Source organism: Platalea leucorodia (genome assembly GCF_965183815.1).
Source record: "Platalea leucorodia genome assembly, chromosome: 7".
Classification (NCBI taxonomy): Eukaryota; Metazoa; Chordata; class Aves; order Pelecaniformes; family Threskiornithidae; genus Platalea; species Platalea leucorodia.
The window spans coordinates 70,002,409-70,028,280 of record NC_138829.1 but is presented as its reverse complement, the minus strand read 5'-3'; the positions used below and the strand labels follow the sequence as shown (position 1 = coordinate 70,028,280).

General features: G+C 43.4%; 1 protein-coding gene across 1 annotated transcript; it reads left to right on the top strand.

The window, feature by feature from the left end:
- Nucleotides 1-8,228: 8,228 nt before the first annotated feature.
- On the top strand, nt 8,229-14,006 carry FGF3 (fibroblast growth factor 3; the record flags this gene model as incomplete). The annotated part of the gene is made up of 3 exons (XM_082316928.1): nt 8,229-8,487; nt 10,506-10,609; nt 13,674-14,006. 3 exons carry the CDS (start codon nt 8,229-8,231, stop codon nt 14,004-14,006), a joined length of 696 nt encoding a protein of 231 aa, XP_082173054.1.
- Nucleotides 14,007-25,872: the final 11,866 nt, after the last annotated feature.

Below are 25,872 nucleotides of genomic sequence, written 5' to 3'. Positions count from 1 at the left end.
TCTGCAAGATACGTCGATACTTTTTAAATGATCCAAAGGAAAAATTCTGGTCTGTACATATCCACCTAAAAAAAACGCTCAGTAAAGATATCTAAGATGCTACATCTATGGGATGCAACTCACTTATGGTGGGGGTATTCAGACATGATGAAAAAAAGAATCACCTGTGCTTACTAGTCAGACATCCCATCTAGAGGAGAAAGAAGGCTGGATTTCATTTCCCAGTGAGAAAATCTCTGAAAGAAAATGGTGAAGTGGGGTGAAATGTGGCAATAAGGGTTAGAGATGGATAAAATAATATTGGTCATTAGATACTAGTTCCGCTATTCTGAGTTCATGAGCTTATGTTACTTAACTTCTAAGGAGAGGGAGACAGCTGCCAAAGTAGCAATGAGAAAAATATCCATTACAAATTCACGTGTGGCATTTGGCCGTGGATGTTGGCGATACCAAGATTCCCCATACCTGATGCTTACACGACCACTCCTGTGCAAGCCGTTAGCTCAGGCATCACCTGCAATCTGGTATCTAAGCACTGGTATCTAAGACTGAGTTACAGCATTCAGCAGTGCTGCAGCTGTGCAATGTAAAGACCAGGCAAGAAAATGGCCCTGACCTCTTTTACTGATCACAAGATATCCCTTTGCCACCAAAAAACCCTCTTCAGTGGGAAAATATTCTATTTGGGCTATTAATCACTAATTTAAACCAGAGGCTGCAAGTAGTGACAAGGGGGCTCCGTGGGTTTGCGACACCAGCTGTGTCACATGCAGTCCTCAGTCCGTTTCTGTGTTGTCATCTATCACAAATTATGTCTACACCTTCTTTCTAATATTCTCCAGGAACATCTTTTATTTCTTTTGGTTAACACATTGCGAATTTGGGTCATCACTTCTATGAAATTTTTCTGAGGACAGAAGAAGTGGTAGAAGTCTGTCTCAGATTAGAAAGTGCACTAAGATAACATACTATTAAATTATTAAACCTCCCTCTTTATGTTACAGGTGAAAAATATACCTTCAGACCTAGCAGCTCTGACAGCCTTACCCACTTGTCAAATTGGGTTGAAACAGGAGAGCCAAATTGTCTTGATCTACCCATTACTTCCTTAGATGCGCTGTCTCAGATATAGGATGTCTAGAACATGGTATTCATCACTTGATTAATAACCTAGTTAATGAAATTACTATGAAAAAGAATTTGTTAAAGGCTGCAGAAAAGAGAAGCGTCAGAGGAACTGAGGCCATGACTGCTACGTGGGGCAACCAGTGACAGAACAGGACCCTGGTGCCGGAGCCCTCTGCCTTGCAGAAGAGCAGGTGCCGAAGGGGAGAGGGCAGCCAGGAGCGAGGCAGCAGGGGCTGCCGGGGCTGCAAGAGAAGCCAGCAAAGAGGGTTTGATACCCAGACACCAAGCACCCCCCGGGAGGGATGCTGAAACGTTATGCAAAAGGGAACTCAGTGTGGTGGGATCTCAAATGACAGCGGTACTGCTAGGCCCAGCTACTGCTCGGGAAAAATACTGCAAGCTCTACCTTGAAATGTCAATGTTAAAGTGCCCATATAAAAAGTATAAATTTCTGAAAGGAAGGCAGAGGGATGTAGCAGTGAAAAGAGATTAATTCCTCCTTGTTAGCACTGCTGGTCAGAAGGATTTAAGTAGTGGGACTTCTGCTTCCACGAAATAGGAAAAATTTATGAAGAAAGTTCATACATGTTTTTTCTCAGCAGCTGGTTTCCTCTAGGGAGTTGCAGATCTAGCAAGAGAGACCTTCAGTCCCTCCCTAGAGAGGGAGTCTGTGGGAAGGGTCTATACCTGCACAGTATCAAGTGGAGGCCACTTTTCCGCTAGCTTGAGTAAGCCCCAGAGCCTGGTCCCACGTTCTGCTTGGCCACAGACCTCCTGGGTGATCACGGCAGAGACCTGGAGGGGAGCAAATTAACAGTGATTTCAGCCCGAGCCTTTTGGGACTCCTCAGGACTGCTCCGGGTGACCCCTGTGTCCTGAGTGCTTCCTACCTGCCTAACACAGACAGGATAGAGATGTTGTGGCCAGTGTCTGAAACTCCGTAACCACAGAGGCCATAGTGACTTTGGGTCTAGAGATAAACTCATATATTTGCAACTGTACCTGGGACACTCAAGAGTTAGTGATTAATCCATTTTATTTCCCATCCACGCCCTGATAGGTAGATGCAGAGATTACCAGGAGAGATCCTTTTAATTTGTTCCTTCTTCGCACTGCACATTTTCTCCCACCTTCACTGTGTGGCGTGTCAGCGTGTGTTTGTGCACGTGTGTGTGTGAGGAATACAAATAGGATCATTCCTTTATGCACTGGTGACAAATGCCAGGTACTTTCATCTCTTCCCTTGAGGCAAAAGAAAGAATCCCATTGAAATTCATCTAGGGTACTAATTTTAATTTGTGTTTCTGTTTGTTCTCTATGTTGTCTTTTTAGATTCGAAAGTTGCATAACCTTTCCTTGCCTCTACTTCTCCTGCCTGCTTGGCCCTCTTTCTTATCCCTTGATCTAGGCGAAACTTCAAGATACTTTGCATCGTGACCACCTTAGGACAACATATAACCACGAATGGGGTTTTCCCAGCTGTGTGATGCAAACCTTGGTCTTTAGTAGTCTTCCCTAAAACCAAAAAAGCTTAAAAGCAACAGTTACTAATCTTCAGTTCGGAGTGGATAATTCCTGACACTAGTTTTTTTCCTCCAGGGACATATGTTCACACATGTGGCATTTCCCTAAGGCAGCTACTTCCAGTTTTTATCCCTGGCGCTTGGGCAGCCCCACGCACAGACCTGGGCCTGACCCCTATGCCTGTCATCTGATTTTGCAAAGTGTTGATCCAACCACAGCTTGGAGAAAGAGAGATCTTTTATCTTCAGGTAACCCAATTCCCAAAGATTTGCAGGGCTGAGTGAGATTGTAACAAGCCTCTGATTGTGAAAGTAACCAGGGGATAAATTCTAAAAGTAGTAAGAGATTTATCTGAATAGCAGGTCCTTCAGGCACGAAGCGCAATTACACCATGGATATGGACCAGATGCTTCTCTCAGGTATGACACACTTCTCTCTCAATCTAAAGAAATGCTTTGAAGCCAATTCCAAAAACACCTGCTAAGTTACCCAAAAAAGGAGCAAAGGTTTTCCAAGAGCTCAGGCTATTAAGTGATGATTGAGATATCAAAGGTATGAAGCAGGTATGCAAATCTGGTCCCCAAGTTATCAACAAATTACATTTCTATTGTTTTTACACCCCCTTTCTCCTCTTCTAGACATCCCCATCTCCCTTGTGTTTAGTGATTTTCATGGCCGCAGTTTACAGTTCTGTATTGGTCTGAATATCCCTATTGTAGCACGCTTGGAGCCTGCCACAAATCTTTACAAGCCACGTGACAGTCATCTAAACTGCACCGTCGCACATATTTCAGTAGTGTTACATTTCTTCTACTGTCGCCTTTGTTTCTTCTATTGAAAAGGAGTAAGCAACAGAGGGAAGAGAGAGACTTACCATTTTTGCTCAATGTTGCTGCATTCGTTGTTTTGAATATTTTCATTCAGTAAACCGTTAAGAGATTATCTGAGAATAAGGGAAAATAATTTTTCTAGTAATAAGTTTGGGCCTGATCCAAATTCACTGGCGTTAAAGAAAAGGCTCTTAGTGAATCCCGTGGAATTTGAATGAAGGATTAATCCCTCGGTCTCAGCCAAAGAAACTCTTGCCAACTTTAGTAGAAAATTCCTGGAGTAAGGAACTTAGGCATTTGCATCTTGATGTCAATAAAATAATAATAATAACACATATGCGTACAACAGATAAGTTAGCAGATCTCAGTGGTATCAGTAAACCACACATGCTCTTAACCAAAATACAGAAGTTTAAAAATGAATTTATTGTCTGAAGTGCAATATAGCAGTAGCTCACATAATACGTATAGAATCAACGGCATCATCCTAAATCTGAAGACCTCAGATTGTTTGTCCGTAAACCATAAAAAGTAACTGTAAACACGAAAAACATTTAATACGAGTGGATAAAGGGAAAAATTATGATAAGCCTGTTATGTGTTTAACATGTCCTTTAGAGAATTCTTTCTATCTATTTTAATATGGAATGATCTAAACCTTATTTTCCTCCACCTGAGAAAGCAACCTGAACCTTGGAAGCTATGAATTTACTCCCCAGAGCTTTCCTCCTTCATCCTGCTTTCTGGGAGTTAATAGCATACAGTACAATAAACGGCATTGCCTACACCTATAGAACCGGGTAATGTGATGCTGTGTGGTCTGGAAAGTCATTTAAACAAGATTATATTGTTCACAGGGTGCAGAACAGCCCCGCTAGGAAACCACAAAGAAAACAAAATATAGCTGAATAAAATCCGTTGAATTTCAGAACCTCTCCCCAATATGAGCAGGTGTGAGCGAACTGCAGCGGGCAGGAAAGCTATGCTCGGAAGATGACATTAGCACATTGCAAGCAGACACCTAAGAACCACCGAGCCTGTGTTTTCTTTGAGACCTTCCCACGGTCCACATTTCAGCTGGGATGGATTTTTAATTGGTGAAGGAGGGCGATTTTTTTTTTTTTTTTCCCCCTGCTGGGGGCTCCGCCCACCGCCTCGGTATTTATTGCTCTACAAATTGTAACTTCCTTCTCGTTAGAGTAACGGGCCGGTCGTAAATCAGTGCCGGGGGAGCGAGGGGCAGGGGCTCAGCAGCAGCGGAGGCGTTGGACCGCGTAGGAAAATCAGATCCCGAGTCACAGCAGCGTTAAGGCTGAATCCTTGCAAAAATGTGCATTGGGCAAGTTTATCACAGGTTAAAGTTAGTATTTTTAAGTTGGGGAGGGGGCTTTCAAAATTTTGCGGTTTTTTTCCCCATGTTTCCATTTACGCAATACTTAAATAGAAATATGCATTGCTTCGTCCTAAAGATCTCAGACGTATATATCCGACTATACGGTCCTTCTCCGGGGGCAGTCGGTGCTTTGGGTGCTGGCAGTGCCCACGCTGTAGGGATGCCAACATCTGTCCCAAATGCTCGCTTCTACCCAGTGGCTTGCCCGGAGAAATGCTGGGTTCATGGCTTAACTGGAAGAAGGCTTAGAAATATTCCCTTAGTAAGATCAAGGCATAAAGAATAACAGACACCTAACATGTTCCATTTAAAATCACACATTTCGAGCGAATTAATAGGTCGTTATCGGTTGTAATTCTGATTTAGTTACATACGGTCTAGAGCCCGTTCTCCCCTCCGCATTAAGGGACAGACTCAAACCGCTCTCTGATTATTACTTTGGGGCTACAAGGAGCTCTGGGGCATAATTAAAAATATTTCCAGAAAGAATCGGTAGACCACATCTGACGTCCCACCCCCTGTTAGAATTAGACCACATCAAAGGGACCCTTTTTGTTTTCGAAAATGGTCACCAGACAACTTAAAATATACAAGAGTGGGCTTATGTTTTATTGTATAGATGTCTGACTAGAGCAAAACGACTTAAGGTTGCTTGCCATTCAGTGTTGTACCAAGTGAGACAAGGTAGCTGCAGCCCTTTGATATTTCCGTGGAGGTCGCATTCATTTCATTTGAAAGGGAACCATTAATGATAGACCTATAAGTGTTCCCCTCCCTAATAAGTAGAATACACATCGCTTGGGAAGCCTGTCTGTGTCAGATGCCCAGGGCGGAAAGATTTGTAGATGATGGTGCTAATTATGAAAATGTGATCAAGATGGAAGCAATTTGAGCAAAAGTCATTAACGTGTTACTCTTCCACCCACTGGTCTTTTTTGGTTTATTATTGCGGTGGGAGGCGGGGAGGGGGGAGGATCTTTTTTTTTTTTTTTTCCAGAGCACTAATGAAAAATGCCCTGCAAATCCCAAACTGTAAAATGTCAGCTGCACATCCACAGGGCGATGCGCTAGGCTCGGGACGAGACCTGAGCTGTACTCGCAAGGACGGCTGTAGTTGCTGGAAGCGATTATGTTTTACCTCGCCCTTGCGCCGCTGGCAGCAGCTTTCCGGAGAGCCGGGGCGTGCGAGGAGCTGGTTTTCTGCTGCCGCTTTCGCCTTGTAGCTGCTCCGAGGTGGCGGCTCCGTAGGACGCGGTGTGCGGGGCATCCATCCCCGAGGGGAAGGCTTTTCGGGGGGGGGGGGGGGGGGGGGGTGTCTTCTTTTAGGAGGGACCGGAGGATCTGGCCCGCAAGCAACAATCCCGCCCCCCCCGCATACACACCAAGGCTGGGGTCCCGCATGCTTATATTTTCCTATTTTCACGTGGATACAGTGCTTTAATTATTTTAATTTCCAGTCGTTTACTTTTACTAAATACACTGGAACTACATGGCTGCCTGGAAGTGGCATTGCAGAAGAACAGCAATAAAGAATTAATTGTACAAACATTTATCATCCCCAGATCAAACTCTCCTTGTGAGGCTCGGGCTTAACTTGTGGAGAAGAAAAGGGGGAGGAAGGGGTGGTAATGGCGGAGAGGGGTGCTTGTGGGTTTTTTATGTGTTTCCTTTTATTCCAGACGACCATATAATGAAAAGCCTTTTAGCCTTGGAGAACTACTAAATATTAAGCACAGCTTAAAATATGGAGTAGCTTTCGAGATCGTTTCGTCCTCCTGTCATTCCTTTTAGGAAAAGATCGTATCCCTTCCCTTATTTTCCCACTAGTAAAAGCTTCCTTTTTATTTTTTTAAGATCTTTTTAAGGCGTAAGAAAATCCTCGTGCTCTACGTAGGAATGTCTTTAAAAAATATTTTATAGACCTCTTCTTGTTCACCGATTTTGGAAAAAATTTACATTGATCAAGGTCAAACGCTCGAATTCTGCCGTGACTCACTTCAAAGGTGTATTTGTGTGCCCTTCCAGCACATTAATACTAATTATCTCTCAAACACTTCCCCAAAACTCCTACTGCCTGTTTCAGATGCAAATCTAATTAACGAGCTGCCTTTGAGTAGCACACAGGGACAGCGTAATTCACTGAGCTGTTGAACCTTTTGCCTTCTTTTATATTTATTTATAGGTAGCTCCATCATATTTTGAAAGCGTAGGCAGTTGTGTGAAGCTACATGGTAGCGAGTGCAGATCTGCTGTAGCTAATGAGACTTACCAGGCTCCCGAGTTAAGAAACAGGATTAGCTCCAACTTCTTGCAAATGCGCTCAGGGACGTATATAATAACACTCGCTGGGCCCTGCTTTGTCTAAGTTAATTTAGAAACGGCTAAATCTTGGAAGACCTATCTAAATAATGCGTATTATTTGTAACCGTGAACTGATTTAGTAATAACTGTTTGTTTTCCACACCGGGGACAAAGCCCGGGGGGGGGGGGGGCACGCTGAGAAACCCCTGACGCCGGAGTGAAAGCCACGAAAACGCGCTCTGCCCCTCCCGAGGCGCCAGGACCCGCACCCCCTTTCTTATCCTTCTGCCTGCAACATGCCCACTTTCCAAAACCACCTCCCGAAGATGTTTGCTTCGAGCATCACCCGCCCCCCCCCAAACACACCCCGCGTCGCCCCGGGCTGAGCAGGGGCGGCGGTGCCCGGCGGAGGCTCCGCGCCTCTCCGCGCCTCTCGGCGGGGCGGGCGGCCCCCGTGCGGGGGTGTGCGGTGTGTGGCGTGCCGGGGAGAGATGCTGTGTAATTTTATCCACGCTGCACTCTGGGAGTTCACAGGAGACTGATACCTTTTGCCTCCTCTGCTTTGTATCAATTGGTCGCAGATCGGGCTATTGTTGCAGGAAGCTGCTTTTATTTCTATGCTCCGTCGATCAACTATTTTCCCCACAGTCTCCTGCCGAAATTCAGTGGGTGTCTCTCTCTCTCTCTCTCTCTCTCTCTCTCTCTCTCTCTCTCTCTCTCTCTCTCCCCTTCTGCCCCTCTGTCTCTCATGCATGCCGTCTGTCTATCTGGAAACCCAAGGAGAAGGCTGATCACGGCAGCTCCATCTAATACAAACAGCTGGGACTCCTCGGTGGCCTTTGCTGATGTCTATTGATTTAAGTAAATCTGAGACAGATAAAAGGGCCAGATCGAGGCTGATAAAAACTTGCCAATGCTTCGCGGCTCGAACCAGTCTGTGCTCTGCAACTTTGGAGTGCTGCTAGCAAGACGTCTTTAATGGGACCCCTGGTGTCATTCGCTCCAAGCCTCCATCTCCCCAGCAGACTAAGCGCTGCGGCCATCATGCCACAATGGTTATAATTTGGATCTTGTTCCTGAGTTTGTTGCAGGAGCCGTGGGCCCCAGGGCGGGCCGCGGGGGTGCCCGAGGCCGCCGGAGCCTCCCCGAGCGACCCCCGGCCGCGCCGGGATGCGGGGGGCCGCGGCGGCGTCTACGAGCACCTCGGGGGAGCGCCCAGGCGCAGGAAACTCTACTGTGCCACCAAGTACCACCTCCAGGTCCACCCCAACGGCAAGATCAACGGCACCCTGGAGAAAAACAGCGCCTTCAGTGAGTACCGGGCACACCTTTCCCCGTCCCGCTCCCCCCGGGCCGGGCTGTGCGGGGAGGGGGTCCCTGCTCGGACCAATTGCGTTCTGCTCCAGCAGCAACGGGCGGGCGACGGCGGCTGCTGGGACGGTGCCGGACGGGGCGGCGGCGAAGCCGCTCCCGCCTCTGCCCCTGCCCGGCGCTGCCCCGGGGCTCCTCGGCGGGGACCGGGGGCACCCCCCGCGGCGGGAGCTTTCGCCCCCTTCCCTCGTCGGGCTCGGCGAGCCCTCGCCCCGCCGTGCCGGGAGCCCCGCTGGCTCCGCCGGCCCCCGCGGCGCCCTTTCCGCGCCCTCGCACCCTCCGGCCCCGGGGGCTGCCGGGCTCCCGAGCGGGCCCTGCGGGGTGCGGGGACCCGGCCGGCGGCGGAGGGGCTCAGTCCCCGCGGGGCAGAGCGGGACCCTCCAAACCCCAGCTCCTCCACAAGCACCCCCGGCCGCCGGGGAGCGGGACCCTGCCCTGCGCCCCCCGCCCGACCTGGCGCTTGCCCTCGCTCCGCCGGGGGCTTCCCACGCCAGCCCTGCCCCGGCCCGGCCTTAGCTTTCTCTTAGCTGGGCAACCGGTGCCCTCACACCTCCCCGGTGCCCTCCTCGACGGGCTGCAGGCTGCCCTCGCCTCCCTCGTCCCGCCCCAGCTCGCCTCCCGCGGGGGGCTTGGGCTTCCACGGGCTAAATCACATCTGTCCCCTTTGACATGTGCCGGGGATCGGCGGTAATTAAGATGAAACGGGATATGTCGGGAGTGAGGGGGTTTGTGCGAGGGCGGCAGAAGGGAGGAGAGCGGGGCTCAGCACCGCCGCTGCCCCGGGGGGCCCCCGGGCGCCCCCGCACCCAGCCCGGCCCCGGCGGCGGGCACAGCACGGCCCCCGCCCCGGCCCCGCCGCCCCAGGAAGCGTAAATCCCGGCTGGTGATGGCACACAGAGATAGGGAGACCTCAGGGATCTGTCTGAAGTCCATAAAGGAAAACCACTATTTCCTAGAGGAAAAGCCCCTCGCTATCAAAGCCTGGAGGAGGCATCCTTCAGCAGCCAACCAGCGCTTGATTCAAAACAGCTGTACCAAAACCACACCAACTCTCCCAGACGTCCTCAGGCCAGCAATCCAGCTCTGCAAAGGGGACAGGCCCCTGGCTCTGCTTTATCATCGCCGAAAGGCAGCGATGGGTTTGGCTGCAAGGGTCACCTCTCGCCTCCAAACACTAACAGAAAATACCGAGCCATTGGGCCACAGCTGGAGAATCGAGAGCAGAGTTTGAGTGAGGCAGCCAGAGCGCCCTGCGCATACCACACAACATCTCCCGAGCCATTCGTGCCTCCATCAGCATCGTGGCACCTTTGGCTGGACATTAGCATTTTGGCAGGTATTGTGCCAGCCTCGCCTGTGACACTCTCCTTGTGTTTGAGACCCCATCTTTGACGGCCTGAAAATCTCCTCCCTTTTAATTTGGCTCAGACAGTCATATTGTCCTTGTCTGGAGGGCTACACTGACCTCCTAAATGACAAGTTCCTTTCATGATTATATACACGGCTCTAAAATGCAGCCGACTCACTCTGTTTTACCCTCTGGAGACCTCAGCAAGGGCTTTGTCCTGAAATGGACAGCTTTGTGACTGGTTTCAATAAGTCAAGAGCTCTTGTGTTCCTAAGCATTAAAGAGGATTTAAACTTTTTTATACACATATAGGATTAAGTGAACCTCTAGTTCAGTGTCAGATCTTTTTCATTTTTGAAAGAGTTCAATCTCAATCAGACATCTAGGGATTTGTTGTCAAGCTTGTCTCAAACAATTCCCACAACGTCGTCGTTTTATATTGTTTCAAATAATAGTCTTGTTTCATTCACATGATTGCACTATGATTTTGGTGTGAGCTAGTGATAGCTGTGAAATCATACTCTGCAGGTAAGCAGTCATTCAAATGTATCTCAAAAAAATATACATGATGGGGAGCAACAACATATCTCATAATTGTTTCTGTTTCTAGGTATTCTTGAAATAACTGCTGTTGACGTTGGAATCGTTGCCATCAAGGGCTTGTTCTCTGGCAGATACCTGGCCATGAACAAAAGGGGCAGACTTTATGCTTCAGTAAGTTTTACTTAAGACTGGCATATGCCTATCATTTCCTATGGGGAGAGCAGGTCCAGTAGGGAGCACTGATTTCTTATAAATAAACATGTCTAGAGAAAAGAGTAATGTTAAAACAGATTTCTGTCTGGAATTGTTACAGGCAACCAATCAATCTGTTTTTAATAGTGGAAAGCAACTGTGTTCTTACTTCTTGTTGCCTGTACAGCCAAAGGCAGAAGAACGTATTTGGCAAAGCTATTTCACAGGACCAAAGTTCTGGGCAATTGGGTGCACTGATAAAGACCTCCAGAGCCAGCCTTTGCAGTGCAGAACATCCATCTCTATTCAAAATTATCCATATTTATATTTGATGTGGATCTTGGACACTGGCAGAGGATATACATGTCAGATAAAGAATATCCAGAAACAATTGAGCATCTCTGTTACAGGAAAGCAGCCTACTGATGGGAATTTCTTTGCACAGAGCGTTTGGTTGGGCAGTGAAAGAATTTACAGGTACTAAAAGGCAGGGCTATAGCAAGGAAAGGAAGTATGAGAAGGTGCAAAAGGATAAATGTGAAAATAAACACTTTATTCTACTCCTTTGACCTCATTTTTTGTCCTATCTTTGAGGTAAAATCTGGGATCTGCCGATATTAGTGGGAGTCTTGCCTTTTCAGCACAGCCAATATTTCCCCTTGGTGAATAAAATACTTTAGCTTAGACTTCTGCACATCAGGGACATACTAAGGCGTATGTGTCAGTGGTATACTATACACATTATCTACCTACTTGAATTTCTTCCGTTGTCTTTGATTACATCCTTAGCAATCTTGTGATCTCTTACCGTGTAACAGCCATACTGTGCAGTTTCTCCAGGAATCCTGTGGTACAGAAACAGATTTGAAGAGGGTAAAATGTGAAAAGTTGCTTCCTCCAACCAGTCGTTACATGTAATTCTGTTGATTTGAACAGCATGATATATCCTCAAGCAATGTGAGCTTTTTCCATGTGAATGCAACCTCGGTAACACAATCAACCAGCTCCCTCCCTGGTTTAATGTATTTTACTCCGCCTTTTCAAGAATGTTCTGATAGTGTTTACAACCCAGCTTCTGTAATGTGTCTCATGTGATGCACACTGATTAAAGGGCCTGTGTGTAAAGGTGATGGTTCTTTGCTGGTGCAGAGAAGCAGATCACAAACAATTTTGGCAAAGGAAAATGCAGCTGAAGTGGAATGAGGACACGCTAGCTCTGCTGTGCCAGAGCTAAGGCTGGCCCCTTCTATGCTTCCAGTTAATATTCTGATTAAATGGACATCTTTTTCAACGGAGCTCCTCCAACAGCTCAGTGCCAGCATCTGCCCCAAAGAAATTAATGGGAAGGATGAATTTTCAGGTTCTTTCTCATCTTTCTCTCTTTCTTGTTCAAAATAGGTATGCTTTTCCTCCAGATTAATTAAACTGAGTTAAAACAAGACTAAACAAATTCTGAGCAAAAAGCTCCTCTCCTAGAGTGCAGAAAAGCCTAGAGTAGGATAGCCCAGAGTCCTCTTCTCCTGGACTTCCCTTTCTAGTGTGAGGAGCATCAGGCCATCCTGAAGTTTGTTCAGCTGTCACGTGCCAAGGAATATCAGCCATGAAAGGCTTCTGTAGAACTAGAAAAGGCAATTTTTGCTGTTCCAGTTCAGGTTTGAGAGAGACTGTTTCAGACTTGTGTTTCAGAGCTGGAGGGACAATCCAGGAGAAGCTGTTCCACTCCAGCTTTTTTCACAGAAGCAGCAAAGGGTGAGGGCTCAGCTCAGGAGAAACTTCCTGGCTTTGCTTGCCTAGAAAAAACTGACCAACGACTTTGCCGATGTTACTGTGCCAGGAACCTGTGCAAAGCCCCTACTTCAAATAAGACTGACTTCTTTGGGGATAATTATACAGGGAGCATTTTATGAAATGGTATTGGAATAACTCCATTATCCCTTGGATCACCAATTTTCCCATGTCAATAAAACGAGTTTGTTGAGTCTACAGAATTCCTTTGTGTCCTTAGCAGATTGTGATAATCCTCGAGGGTTTCCTCTGTGATAAACCCTCTACAGCCAGAACTGAGGCAGACAGCAGGACAAATCTACCTACATGTGGTAGTTGTGTGGGCTCCAGCACCACGGCATATGAAAACCTTGTCCTTGCAAGGAAGGGCACTTCCGTTTTACAGCTGTGAAGCTGAGACATGTGGAGTCTTTTAAAATCTTGTTAAACGCCTATCAGCATTTCTGGTGAGTGAACAGCATTAAAGACATGTTGTTAATGGAGCCTATGGCTTTTCTGGCCCCAGCCTGGCTACCTGTGCCCTTTCCATGTCCTCCACAGAGGCAATGCTAAATAAAAAAAATCTCTGTAAAGACCCTGGTAGCAGTTCTCCTCTGCTTCTGTGCTTTACACGTTGGATACTGAAGTCTTAATCACACAGGTACAGCAAAGATGATTTTGTAGTTAAGAAAAGAGGTACAGTGCGGGAGGTCCTTTTATTTGCACAATTTCTAGTGCTCCCGGGGAGGAGGAAGGAGTTCCTCTTGCCAGGCTTTTGCACACTGTTTTCTCTCAGTTGAGGACCAGATGAAAAGGGGCAAATTTCGACAGATCATGTAAAATATGAGCACCCAGGATGGGTGTGTATTCTCCCTTACAGTTTGTGATAAAGGAGCAGCCTAGCATTTTGGAGGAACACACTGGTGGGCAGGGTGTACTTTCATTTTGTTATGCTGAAGCAAACAAAGAAGCTTCATAAAGGTGTTGTTCACTGCTCAAATATCTGTAACAAACTGGATGTAATAGGCTGCAGGACTACTAATATGCCAATTAAAGAAAGAGCTGCATTTTACATTAAGCTGTAGTATTTTACCTTTCTAATAGATGTCAAAGGTTGATAGGCAGCAATTAAATCATCTCTCCAGTTCACAGGCACATTGCTGTCCTTATCCTAAAACTGAGTAGAGTCTTGCTTAAGACTTTTGTCCAATCTTATTGAGGTAGAAGAGAGCTATTGCCCATATAGTCTGTCTTAAACTTTGTCATGTTTGCTTTACAGGAAAATTATAATGCAGAGTGTGAGTTCGTGGAGAGGATCCATGAATTGGGTTACAACACCTACGCGTCCCGTCTCTACCGGACTGTACCTAACAGAGCCGGCACTAAGCGCAAAGCCAGCGCAGAGAGACTCTGGTATGTCTCAATCAATGGGAAAGGACGACCCAGAAGGGGCTTTAAAACTCGCAGGACACAGAAATCGTCTCTCTTTCTGCCCAGAGTATTGGATAACAAAGACCATGAAATGGTCCGACTGTTCCACACAAACGTGAGATATCGAGAGAGTCTTCTGAAGCCCCCGAGCAAGAACCAGCGAAGAAGGAGAGGACGCTGACCGGGACGGGAGGAGTTTGTATGGGGGCTGGAAGTGACTGAGAGTCCTCAAAATACTACTAAAAAAACTAACAGCTGTGATTGTATGACAGGCATTAACACGGACATTTTTTAGACACTGTATAATATAACTGAAAGTCACATCACTTACTTTTAGCTATTGTAGAGTTGTTATCTGTGGTAAAAGAGATGTGAGATAAGCTGAGGCACATTCAAATGTAAATTAGTTGGATGTAATAATTTTGTCAATGACTTTCACATTTTCTTTTCTAAAAAAAAAAATCATTTTCATTACTAGTATTTTCATCCTAACTTGCCATAGGGTATTATCTCAGTGACCCTGTCCTCCAAGATCATATGAATGTTTTACACTTACCAATTTTGTGTCCACAGAGAAAGCATGGCACTTTCCTGACTCTTTTGGCAGTTCCTCATAAAAGGCTACATTCCTATTTTTATGGAATACAGGAGTTAGAAAACTGGTTTATTTTTTAATTTACATATATTTATTTTTATTTTATGATCAGTCAGTATCAATTACACTTTTTCCATGACTGTCCAAGAAAAGTAAAATTGTAAGCTACTTCAAACATTTCAACAGACCTACATATTACTAGAATATTTTTGAATTTCTTTAATTAAAAACCCAAGACACCTGACCTTGTCATTCAAATAAATGAATGTTGGTAAAGTGGCATTTGCATTGGCCGAGCTTCAGTAATATATACCTGTTTACCGACTGATGATTCCTCTCCTAAAACAGGACCCAAATATGATGTGAAAGCTGAGTTTGTGGTGTGGACTGAACTTGCAATATAGGAAAATTCAGCATTGGGGATGAGAATCTTTATCAGGTACTTTTGTTCAGCTAAGTTTTCTACAGGAAATCCTAGTTCTAGGTTAAATACGTTTTAACTGTTTGGGGGGGGGGGGAAATAACAGTCACATTGGGCATACAACAACTGTAGTGACTCGCTAATTTAAGGTGGCTGCTATGTTCTGATTTTCCTTTCTTTTCAAATGCTTGTTATTTTCACCAGGTAGTCCTAAACTAAAAACTCCAAATCCAGACCATGGTTAACGATCTTGAGTTTTGGTTCAATCCACATAAAAATATGTTTCTATAAATTTTTCTACTCTGATTCTGGAAGTTAACTTCCACAAAGCTGAGGGGAGTCCACAACACAAGTTTAATTTTGAGCAAGGGGTTAAGCTTTAAAAATTTCTCTTCACAGTCAGGAGATGATAGAGTAGTACAAAGATTTAGATGTGCCTGACAAGCCCAAATAATGGTCATTTCAATGAGATTTGGTCTTGTGCTCTTCACTTCCTAGAATTAGGCCCTGATACAGCACAGCTGCAGAAAAGAGAGACCGCACTGAATAAACATTCAAGCTGAATTTAACGAAAGATCTGTAAGATAAATATGACATTACATAGAAACAGACAGGTGCAAATCCCATTCCCTGGTCATATCGACACAAAGGTCTTCTGTGGGCTACCTGCTGAATAACAGTATGATCATTTAAATCTAGGTAGTGAAAATCCTCCATCACTAAGGGGTGAATTCCATGAGAGAAGTAAAATGAGTGCGTAGAATGAGTTTACTAAGCCTAGTAGTTATAGGTTTAGCACTGCTTACATCCCTATAAAGGTAAAAACAGAAAGGTGTCTTTATACCAAAAAGTGTGCTCCATTCCTTCCACCTTCGGATCCTTTCTGTAATGCTCTAACAAAGAAGGAAACTATGTTTGAATAAGAAAGTTAAAATTCTTTGATCTCTGCTTTCCGTTACACTGAAATAATGTAAAAAGACACTTCAATGAAGTATATTAAATAATGCAATGTGGTGCACACAGGATAGACTTAGTTTTCAAAAAGGGTACAGGAAACCATGAACCATGTTCTCAAATTTTCTTGCTTTTACAAAATAACTGAAAATAGCGATGGGATCTTCACAGAAGTAATCAGGCAGTATCATGTCAGGAGCCACTGGAAAAGCTGTGCAAAGAAGAAACACAGAGACTGAAAAAGAAATAGAAGAATTCAGATTTCCTGTTTTGTTTACTCTCCTGTGAACCACACAAGGTCCAAACTACTGCAGAATTCAAGGTGTCTTTTGAAAGCTGGTTGTATTAGTGAAGAAATTAAGTTTTGCATCCTGGCCGTCGGGGTGTTTTGGGGACACATTGTTGATTACGCCAGCTACCCTATCTCAGCTCTGTATTTCCCTTCAGGCTACTGGTGGGGGCTGAACTTGACTGGGCAGGAAAGAGAGGGACGTAGGGAGTCCTCATGGCTCTCAAGCTTCAAGAACAAAATGCAAGGGAAGGAAAATGTCAGTAAGCCCCACTGGCAGGGACATATCGCCTACTGCTGAAGATTAAGAGAGCTGGTTTTCCCCATGTCTAATTTCTGGGCCATATTTGTTTTGCCCGCTTTCAGATCTACTTCACTTCAACTTGTAAGAAAACCAAGATTCATTCTCATCTTTCTGTCCCCTAAAAATTATTGTTGTAAAGCTAATGACTAATGGCTGCATCAGGTATTTTTGATACAATCCTCTTTGTCTAAAGAAAGTGGACAAACTCCTGTTTCCCATGACACAAAGATGGCATCTTCACACCAGCTCCAAGTCCATTTCCTATCAAACATTTAGTCTTCACTCTTAGCTTTTCTCAAGGCCAAGTGCTTGTGCTGACTGTATTCCCTGCTTTTCTGTCTCTGTTTTTATTAATTTTTCCTCTCATTCTTTTCTCCTTTTAATTCTCTTTTACAGATGGTCAAACTACCTGCCATAATGCAACAGAAGGTAATTGCTATTGGTGATATAGGAATATCGTTAATTAAAAACCACCTGCTTACTCCTGTCTTTGTTTTGAGCTGTATTGCATGCTGCTTGTAGGAGTATTGTTTTAACCACCTTCCCATAAGAAATTGCAATGAAGTTTAGCTTAACACATGAACTATATCCTTATTTCAGTTTCAGTTTCCATCCCAACAAAGCCTAAAATACTGACACTGAAAATAAAAAGGAGGGGGGAGACAAAAGAAAAAATAATTAACTGGGTGGAGGCGATGGCATTTTAACTACTGTAGGTAAGTGATGATTTTCACATCAACCTAAAACAATTTTACTGGCATTCTTAGAATTTTTCTTTGCTCAGTCTCATTGCAGCAATTCAAAGGAGATGGCTTTGGGATTTGTCTTTTTTTTTATCTTTTAAGAAATATTAATGTTCTTGTTGAAATACTTTTCATTACAGACCTTCATTACTTAATATTCTTTTAGCAACCTTGAATTCCACAGTTCCCAGATACTGACAGGCTGAAATCCTATTCACGATAATTATCCCAGTTGTATCCTATATTCCGTTTTATTTATTTGGACCAGAACCTTATGGGATACCTCAGAAGAGGCAGTACATTTGAGTTACTGTTACTTTCTCCTTGGGATTGTAAAGTCAAGATGTGTCTCCTCTTCTAAAAGTTTCTTGAGTGACTTTATACCTTTCCATTGTACAGGCTATTATCAGACTTTTTTCTTTTTTTTTTTTGAGGAAGATGTGAACTTTACCCATTTTGGATTGTAGAGTTTCTGCAAACTTCACATACTCTGGAAGTTCACTGGCATCCTTAAATTCGTCACAAAACAGAGATCATAGAAAGGGTCATTCTGGGAAGTCAGACCTGGTAAAGAGCTCGTCTGCTGCAGCCTTTTGATTAGAGACCAGGTCAATTTTCAATTGTTTTGTGGTTCAGAGTCCATTTCAGGGCCACCACCAGCATTATGCAGTTACATCTGCATTAGCACATAGTGTAGACCCAACAGATCTGCAGAGCGAAACCTTTGGAGTCAAGTACCCAATGTCCACACTATGCGTATTTTGGGAGTGGGTGGGAGGGTTACTTTGGATAACTTCCAGTTTGGCCCTATGGACTGAAAGCTCTTTGGCAGATGGAGCGCTCTGAGAGGGTCTTTGGGTTGAGTGTCACCAAGAAGGAATCCACTTCATGCACTCAGCAAATGTTGACATAACTCCAACTAGCAGGACCTTGCTCAAAAACACGCTTCTGATTGGAACCAAACACCAGTGTAGAGGCACCCTGTGTGAGATCCACCCTGTAACTGTTTCCTTTTGGAGTAGAAACCAGATCTTGAGATCACGACTTCAACCCTCTCCATCCTAGGTGGCAAGTCAGTTACCAGAGCACAAAACTATTGCTGTTCTCATCCTAGAGCCAGGAGAGCATGGGCACCACATATTAATTGCCTATTCCTGGGCAACCTGCTCTGGGTGGCCCTGCTTGAGGAGAGGGGCTGAACCAGATGCCCTCCAGAGATCCCATCCAACCTCAACCTTTCTGTGACTCAGCGATTCAGTTATTAGTTCTACCGAATCCAAACTGATTATTGGTTTTCCCTCACCTTTGGATATTCAGACTCATGCTGTGCATTTCGGAGTCCAGTTCCCTATCCCAGCCCCTCAGATTTCTTTCCACAAACTTCATGTGAAACCAAGCATGCTGTTCAGTTTTGGATCAGTTATTCTCTAGCCCATTTTAACAGTCTAGTGTACTAACTATCTGTTCTTGCCCTTAAAATCCCTTATTGCACATTCAGTATAGTCGTTCAATTGCCAGATACAAACAAAAATTGAGCAGCTGGTGTGTGTACTTCCAAAAGCTACCTTTTCAGCTTGCTGTCCTGCACCGCCTCTTTCCTGAACTCCACAAGGTACACTCTCTTTGTCTCCTTCACCTCCTTCACATCATAAAAGTCTTTCTGTTGGTGCCATTTATAGCACTGTATTATTGCACAAATTATACAAATATTGTGTTACTTTCCCAGTCACTAATACATTATTTGAACTGGACTTGAATGTCATTTTCTTTACATGGGCATGAGGCAGAGAACAGTGCATCAGGGGCTTTTGGCAAGCAGTTTTCATTCACTTGCTTCCAGACAGAAGACATGCCGCCTGATCCATGACTTCTGGATTTATATCTGAAGCAAATTTTTTTAGTTCCTTTAATCCTTGCTTTAGCCCATCATAGCTCTTATATTCCAGGCTGTTAAAAAATTAATGTAAAATACTCTGGTCTTTGGTGATTATGTTATTACTTTTGTGGTTGTCTGTTCATAAAAAGCAAGAGTTGTGCATGAAACATAAATAGCTACCCCATGTTGAATAACTAAATTACAAAGCATGAATTGTTTCCCAATTTACTCACATATTTTTCTCCACTTTCTCAGCATGGATTTTCCCTCTCTTTGGGGGTCATTAATCTGCCATCCTGAGATTATAGTTCAGTAATTTTGTGATATTTCTGACTCTTTGTTTCACCACTTGCTATAGGTCTGATATTCGTTTCTACAAGCCCTGCTACCATTACCCATTTGCTTCAGCAAGAATAGCAGCGCACCCCATTTGTATTTGGAAACTGCTTCACGCTTGTACCCTCAGCATTTAGAAGAGAGACTGGTGACATTTCTCAAGGTAATCTTATTTAATTACAAAGAATGTATAAAATCTGTTTTCCTCAGTCACCGCAAGCATGAGATAATGCTAGAGGGGATTTTTTGTTCATACTTTTTAATGGCAGTACCTAGCCCCAAACCCTCTCTGTTTCAAGTCCTTTTTTGATCTCTTGGATTTCCTGCTTTACTTCCTGATGTTTCCTCTTTCTTCTCTGCTTTTCTTCACAGATGTACAACCCCCTGCAAAACAATAGGCAAAGAAATCCTTTTGACCACACGTGCCTTTGCTTTGGGTGGTTGCATGGACCTGGTTTTGGAATGGGGCTGGTATTAGTTCAACTATTCAGTTGACAAGGCTTAACTGTTTCTTATAATCGTCTGAATTGAGGATGTGGTTACTCCCCCAGCTTTCAGAAGGTTTAGTCCCATGCAGAACAGTTCAGGCTGAAAAAAATCTAGACAGCAAAGCTGTTATAATACACTGATATTCATCATCAACTATTTGATTCACAGCCTCATCAGTAAATACGAGCTCAGAGGAGCAGACAAGTAAATGTATTTAAAGTTGTAGCCAGGCAGGGCAATATGAGGCATCACAAACCAATGCCGTTGAAAAGCCTCCTTGAGTTACAGCGAAAACCTTTTCCCTGAGCACCCTGCCACCATTGTGCATGGACGTCCAGAATCTCCCTCCCAGACCTAAACAATAACCTCAGAAAATAAAGCTGCTAATCACGACAATGGAAACTTTAAAGCTTAGTGTTTATTTGTATTTGATATAAAGTATAAGATTCTTCATATTTCTATGTACATGTATTGCATAGTCATATGGAATTTTCCCCAGAAAAATGTATAATCAATTGTATTAAAAATGTTAAAAATGAGGAATTCTTTTTCTGGCCTCAAAAACTCAGGGAGAGTGCTAAAAGAGAGTGGTTTATAACGTACCTCTCCAAAAACGTATTAAAACAAACAAATTCAGCCAAACTTTTCTAAGTTTAGTCATCGTGAAATTACTGAATGTCATATACATACAGCAAATACAATTACATCTTTGAGCCCAAAGCAAACAAGATTCTACATATTTTTATACTCCTGGAATTGAAGTGTTTCAATTTTAATTACCAGTAATGTGCTGAAGGTCTTGTAAAAAGAGGCATTCAGTTAGGACAACTATTTATGCATTGCTTATGTGCACAATTGTTTCCTAAGAACCAAACTTTTGCAAGTAGATCATCATGCCACTCTGCCAAAAAGATCTTGATAGGAACTGCTGTGATCTGTCTTATCAAAACAATAATCTGTGCACAGAAGGACCTTACTGACACCTCTTCTTTTTCTCCTTTTGGAATGCAACCTATTTTAATTGGTAATAAATATAGCATTTAGAAGTATCACAAAAGAAGTCTCTTCTACCAGGAAAATAAAACAACAAAGAAACAAACAAGTGAAACAACAGATGGTGGGATGAAATGCATTAACTCCCACTAATTCAAATCCATCTTGTTAGACTATTCTTTGTGATATTAGCCACTTAGCATTTACATAATGGAAGCTATATCTGATACGATTTACAAACGAGCTAACAGACTGAGGTTGGAGTTTGGGCTTCAAGCTTTGCCATGGTGGCCCAAGCACAGGACATGGACAAGCAGCCTGGGCTTTGCCCCAGCTCTGCATGCTGATGTGGTGGTCTGGGGTGAAATGGGGTCCATCTCCGTATTTCACTTTGTTTTCCTGACTTTAGGATGCAAGCACTCGTGACCCACCTGTGTCACAACATGGGATACGGCTGCGGTCGCTGACAGTCTCGCCAGTCTCCATTTTCTCCGTGGGGAGGCAAGGCACAGGGGAGGGACGCTAACATGTCAAAACCAGGAGACTACAAAGAATGTCTGCTGATCAACCAGATCCTGACAGATATTACTACATCTTCTAGAGCTTAAGAAGTGGATATGAGATGTCTTCAATCACCCCTTGGTTGCTTCTGGTCTCCTCAGAATGTCACCACAGCTGTACATCTCTTCAAGGACTGAAGAATTTTTATTTTTCCTTTGTTCTGGTAATGACATATTAAAAACTGATCGTGGGTTCCTAGTTGTTGCTATAGCCATTTTTCCAAATAGTGCGTTCCTTCATTTGTCCACAGAAAAGCTTAGCTGCAAGTGTGGAGATGAGCAAGGGGAGGCCGGTTCCCTCCTTTGTGGTTGTTTTTCATGTTCTTCACTTGCTGGTGTACACGCTAAGGTGGCACCTGTACTGGGAAACGGTGTTGTGGACACAACCCTGACAGACAAACTGACCCAGTGAAGGAAACATTTGCAGCTGCAAATGTTGCTTTACATATTTTGTGGCTATTAAAGTGACAGCAAAAAGAAGTGACCAGCTTCTAAAATATAAAAAAGAGACCTGAAAATATTACATGAATAAAAGCAGACACCTAAGTAACTAGGTGTAAAAATTTTTACTTGAATTTGACATGTTTTTCTCCAATTTGAGGCCAAATTTCATTCTTGTTACTATCTTCAGGGAAGCTATTGGGCAGAATGTACACCAAAGAATTCTCTCTGTTGGAGTGATTTGAACCAATTCGTACCGTAAAGTTCAGCGTTTCAGCTATAATTGCTTGGTTTGACTCCAGCACAGTCTGGTTCCCACCACAGGTGGTGGGACTTCTATTACTCTCAGTGGACTTGAATCATTTTCCACCTGACGTTACAACATTGTGAAAGTTTAAACAAGATTTTGGAGTACTTTGAGCCCTTCGTAAATGTGTGCAGTAAACAAGTCAGGGGCACATTTGAATAAAATAGTTATTTATTTGCAAGGGAAAGGTCCCTTGCTTTTTGGATGTACTGTTCCTCAGATGAGAGCACTGCTCATAATCATGGTGTTGGGAAGGTTTATTTCAGCGGCATGAATTAGCAAAGCAGAGGAAGAAAGAGAGTGAGAATATGTATAAATCCCATGGGAAATCTGGGAAACTTGTACCCCTGTGAGAACTAAAGAATAGAACAGAACTGAATAGCTTGGATAAGGTAGCAGTTTCTTTAGTTCATGGATCTGCTTCCTCTTCTATTAAAGAAGATTTGTGTTCTTCCTTCTTGGATTTTAAGTGGTAAAATGCTTTGCATAGGGAGAAAATGTATTGAACTGACTGTTGTTTTTTTTTTTTTAAGCTATCTTAAATAGTGCCTTTGAAGTTTGCAGCGGCGCTCAAGTTCAAATGTCTCCTGTTTCCTTTCGGAAGGTTTGAAGGATTTGGGAAGGTGAACAAGCAGATCTATAATTAAAGAACAGTTGATGGTAACTGTCCTCCTTTGTTAGCATGCTCGGGCCACCTCCAAATTTAGACGGTTAGAGGACTCTGTCCCATTTTAGTTCTGCAATAGTTTAGATGCCACCGTTGCATAGCAGAAGGGAAGCGTTTCTGGAACCAAGGGTACATCCCCTTTCCGACCACAAAAACAAGCTCACAGTCTTCACTTTACATATTAAAGAAAATGCTATGCTTTCCTACGGTAACAATCCTAAACACTGTAGTATCTTTATTGCAGTCTGAAATGTCTGGATTTGAAGAACAGTGATTTGTCTGTGAGAAGAATTTAGAGACATCCTGATGCTAATGCAGAAGTAAGTAAGAAGCACAGGGCAGCAGGGCTGGCTGCAGAGCTCTGGAAGGATCCAGCTCTGGTGGGATGTGCAGTTCTACTGACTTGGAAATATCTCTGGCACCAGCTGCTTCATTTTGCAAATTTTTGTCCTGGAGCAAAGAAAACTAAGTCTGATAGTGTCAAAATATTGCAAGATCTCACACTAAGATGTTTTTGAATGGAATGTCTTTTTCATTTGGAAATAACCTTTTCTGGATGTACTTCATGTAAGCTTGATTATACTTGTCTGATAAAACATCATATGTGATGACCTGTAATGACCAGCCACAAAAGATAATAATTTGTCTTAAATCAATTTTTATCTTTTGAAATTATTCCTTGTATGGATTTTGGAGGGAGAAATGGACTCATTCATAAAGTATGACGAGAATTCAGTGTCTTTAGATACTTCATCAAATATGACTCCCCCAAAAAATTGACAGCAGATCAAGGCTCCACCTTCCTTTTATGTTCCTACTAGGAAAAGTGACACAAATATTACTTTGTGCAGCCAGAAACGAACTAGTCTGAAAGAAGTCTGCTGGCAATCTTTGAGACAGTGGCACCAGAAGATAGGTGACATACGTTACTCGGCACAGCATAGTTATAGTATGATCGTACATGCTTGGTTTACACTGCAGACGTTGGAGTCTCACAGGCATGTGTTGCTCAGACCATGAAACCAACTGAAAATTGTTCTTAAATCCTTAGACATTTTTTCATGGCAACATGGGTCTAAAACTACAGCAACAGAAACTGAGTTTATTTGTGTCCCATAGTCTGTCTGCTCCGAGGATCTTTTAGCCATATTCAGAAGGGCATATGGAAAGAAAGCTCTCTGGATCAGATTAACCCTTTCTTTCCCCAGTTCTGAATGAAGAGCACATTGTATTTCCAGTGCTTTACTGCAAATGCATTTGAAAATAGTTATAGGAAATTGAGATGCTCTAAGATCTTCCCAGAGGGGGATCAGGGTAGTAAAACAAAGCTCTTCAGAAATGAGTTTTTCCTTCTTTTCTTTTTTTTTTTTTTTTTAAACACCCTAAATTTCCTAATCTAAATGGAGCAAGGTGATCCTACATATTGTTTGTTTTTCCTTAGAGAACTCAACGCAATGTTAAGTTTCCTCTTATACCTGTATTGCACAGACCAAATTTACTCTCTTGTTGTGTATCATCCCTTTCTGCGGTCTACTTCTCTAAGCATTTTCCCAGCCTTAGTAAAAACTTGTACCAAAGCCTTCTCCCCTGCAACTTCCCTCCCCGTAGGCCCATGTTTTTACTTCTGGTTCAATACTTCTGTATATGTTTTCAGAGAAGACAATCCCTTCTTTACTTTTTCTCTCCTCTGCTCTACACAGATAGAATACCTATATAGATAAAGTAAGAACGGTCGCCTCCCAGAAAGCCTGAAAGCACACAAGCAGCCTAGTGATCCAACCTCAGAATGGTCTCAAAGAAACCCCACCACCCTTCAGAAAGAGCCCCCTGAGCCAGAAGAAAGCCCCAGCTGCCCCAGCACACCTCTCTCAGAGCCTGTGGAGGGCACAGGTTCATTAATTCCCTGCATGTGTGCCCAAGGAAGGCAGCTGTTGACCATCTTCTGGCCAGAATCAACTCCTTCCTTGTTAATCCCCATAAAAGATGTGGCTACCTCTGCTTGTAGTGTCTCCTCAAGGGGCTGCAACAAATCCCACAACTCAATTGCTTCTGAAGCCTGATCTGCATGCAAATATAAGGCTTCAGCTGCTGGAAAGAGGAGGAACAGTATTTGAACTCAGGGCCTAGGTTTCATTTTGTAGCTATTTGGGTTTGTGACTCTGCGGAGATATTTTGGGGCAGGACAATGAAGAGCTGGAATTCATCAGGTTTAATAGCAGGTTGAGCACCTCCTAAGGGAAGGAACCCAATATAGCTTTCTTTTAATACCTTTCCCTAAAGGATGAGGATGGACTCCTGCCCCATAGCTCAATACGAGGTAAGATTACTTTAATGTAAACTTAATACTGCTTCTTGGTTTAAATTCCAACAAAAGCTGGCTTCTCTGCCAAGAACAAAAAATAAGAAAGCTTTTCTGATTTAAAAAATCAATATTAAAAAAACCTTATGATTTTTGCAATGGTACTGTCTCATGACACAAGCCAAACACTCCATCCAACTTCTTTTCTATAGAAAACTTAAATTTAAAACAAAAAATTCTTATCTGTACTGATATGATTTTCTATAGATTTCTCATGGTATCTACAATGAGATGAAAAACTCTAAACTTATGGAACAATAAAATTCTTATAAAACAAATAAGCCCTTATAAAATAACACAATTTATAAAGTCTATGTGTGGGATATTCTGGTGTTTGAATATTGGAACAAGATTCCAATTTTAAAGATTAATTAGAAAGGCAGTCAAGAGCTTGTTTTCTTGCTAAGTTTTGGAGCAAATCTAGCTTATAGCCCACATAAAGAACATGTATGGTTAACAAGGGAAGAAAATGTTTTTAGAAAATAATGAAGTATTTGGTCAAAAAGCTGTGGAAAGACTGAAGGACGTTTTGTGCCTCTCTTCCATGCAACCTTGATTAAGCAGAGTCAGAAAGGAGACATGGACAGATTAAAATGCAAAGAGAGATAAGAAAACCACTTTTGTACCTTGAGCTGCTATTATGGTGTTGCTCCCTCCATGAGACTGCTAGAGGAAAAAGAAAAGCAGTAGGGGGGAAGAAGAAACAGAACCAC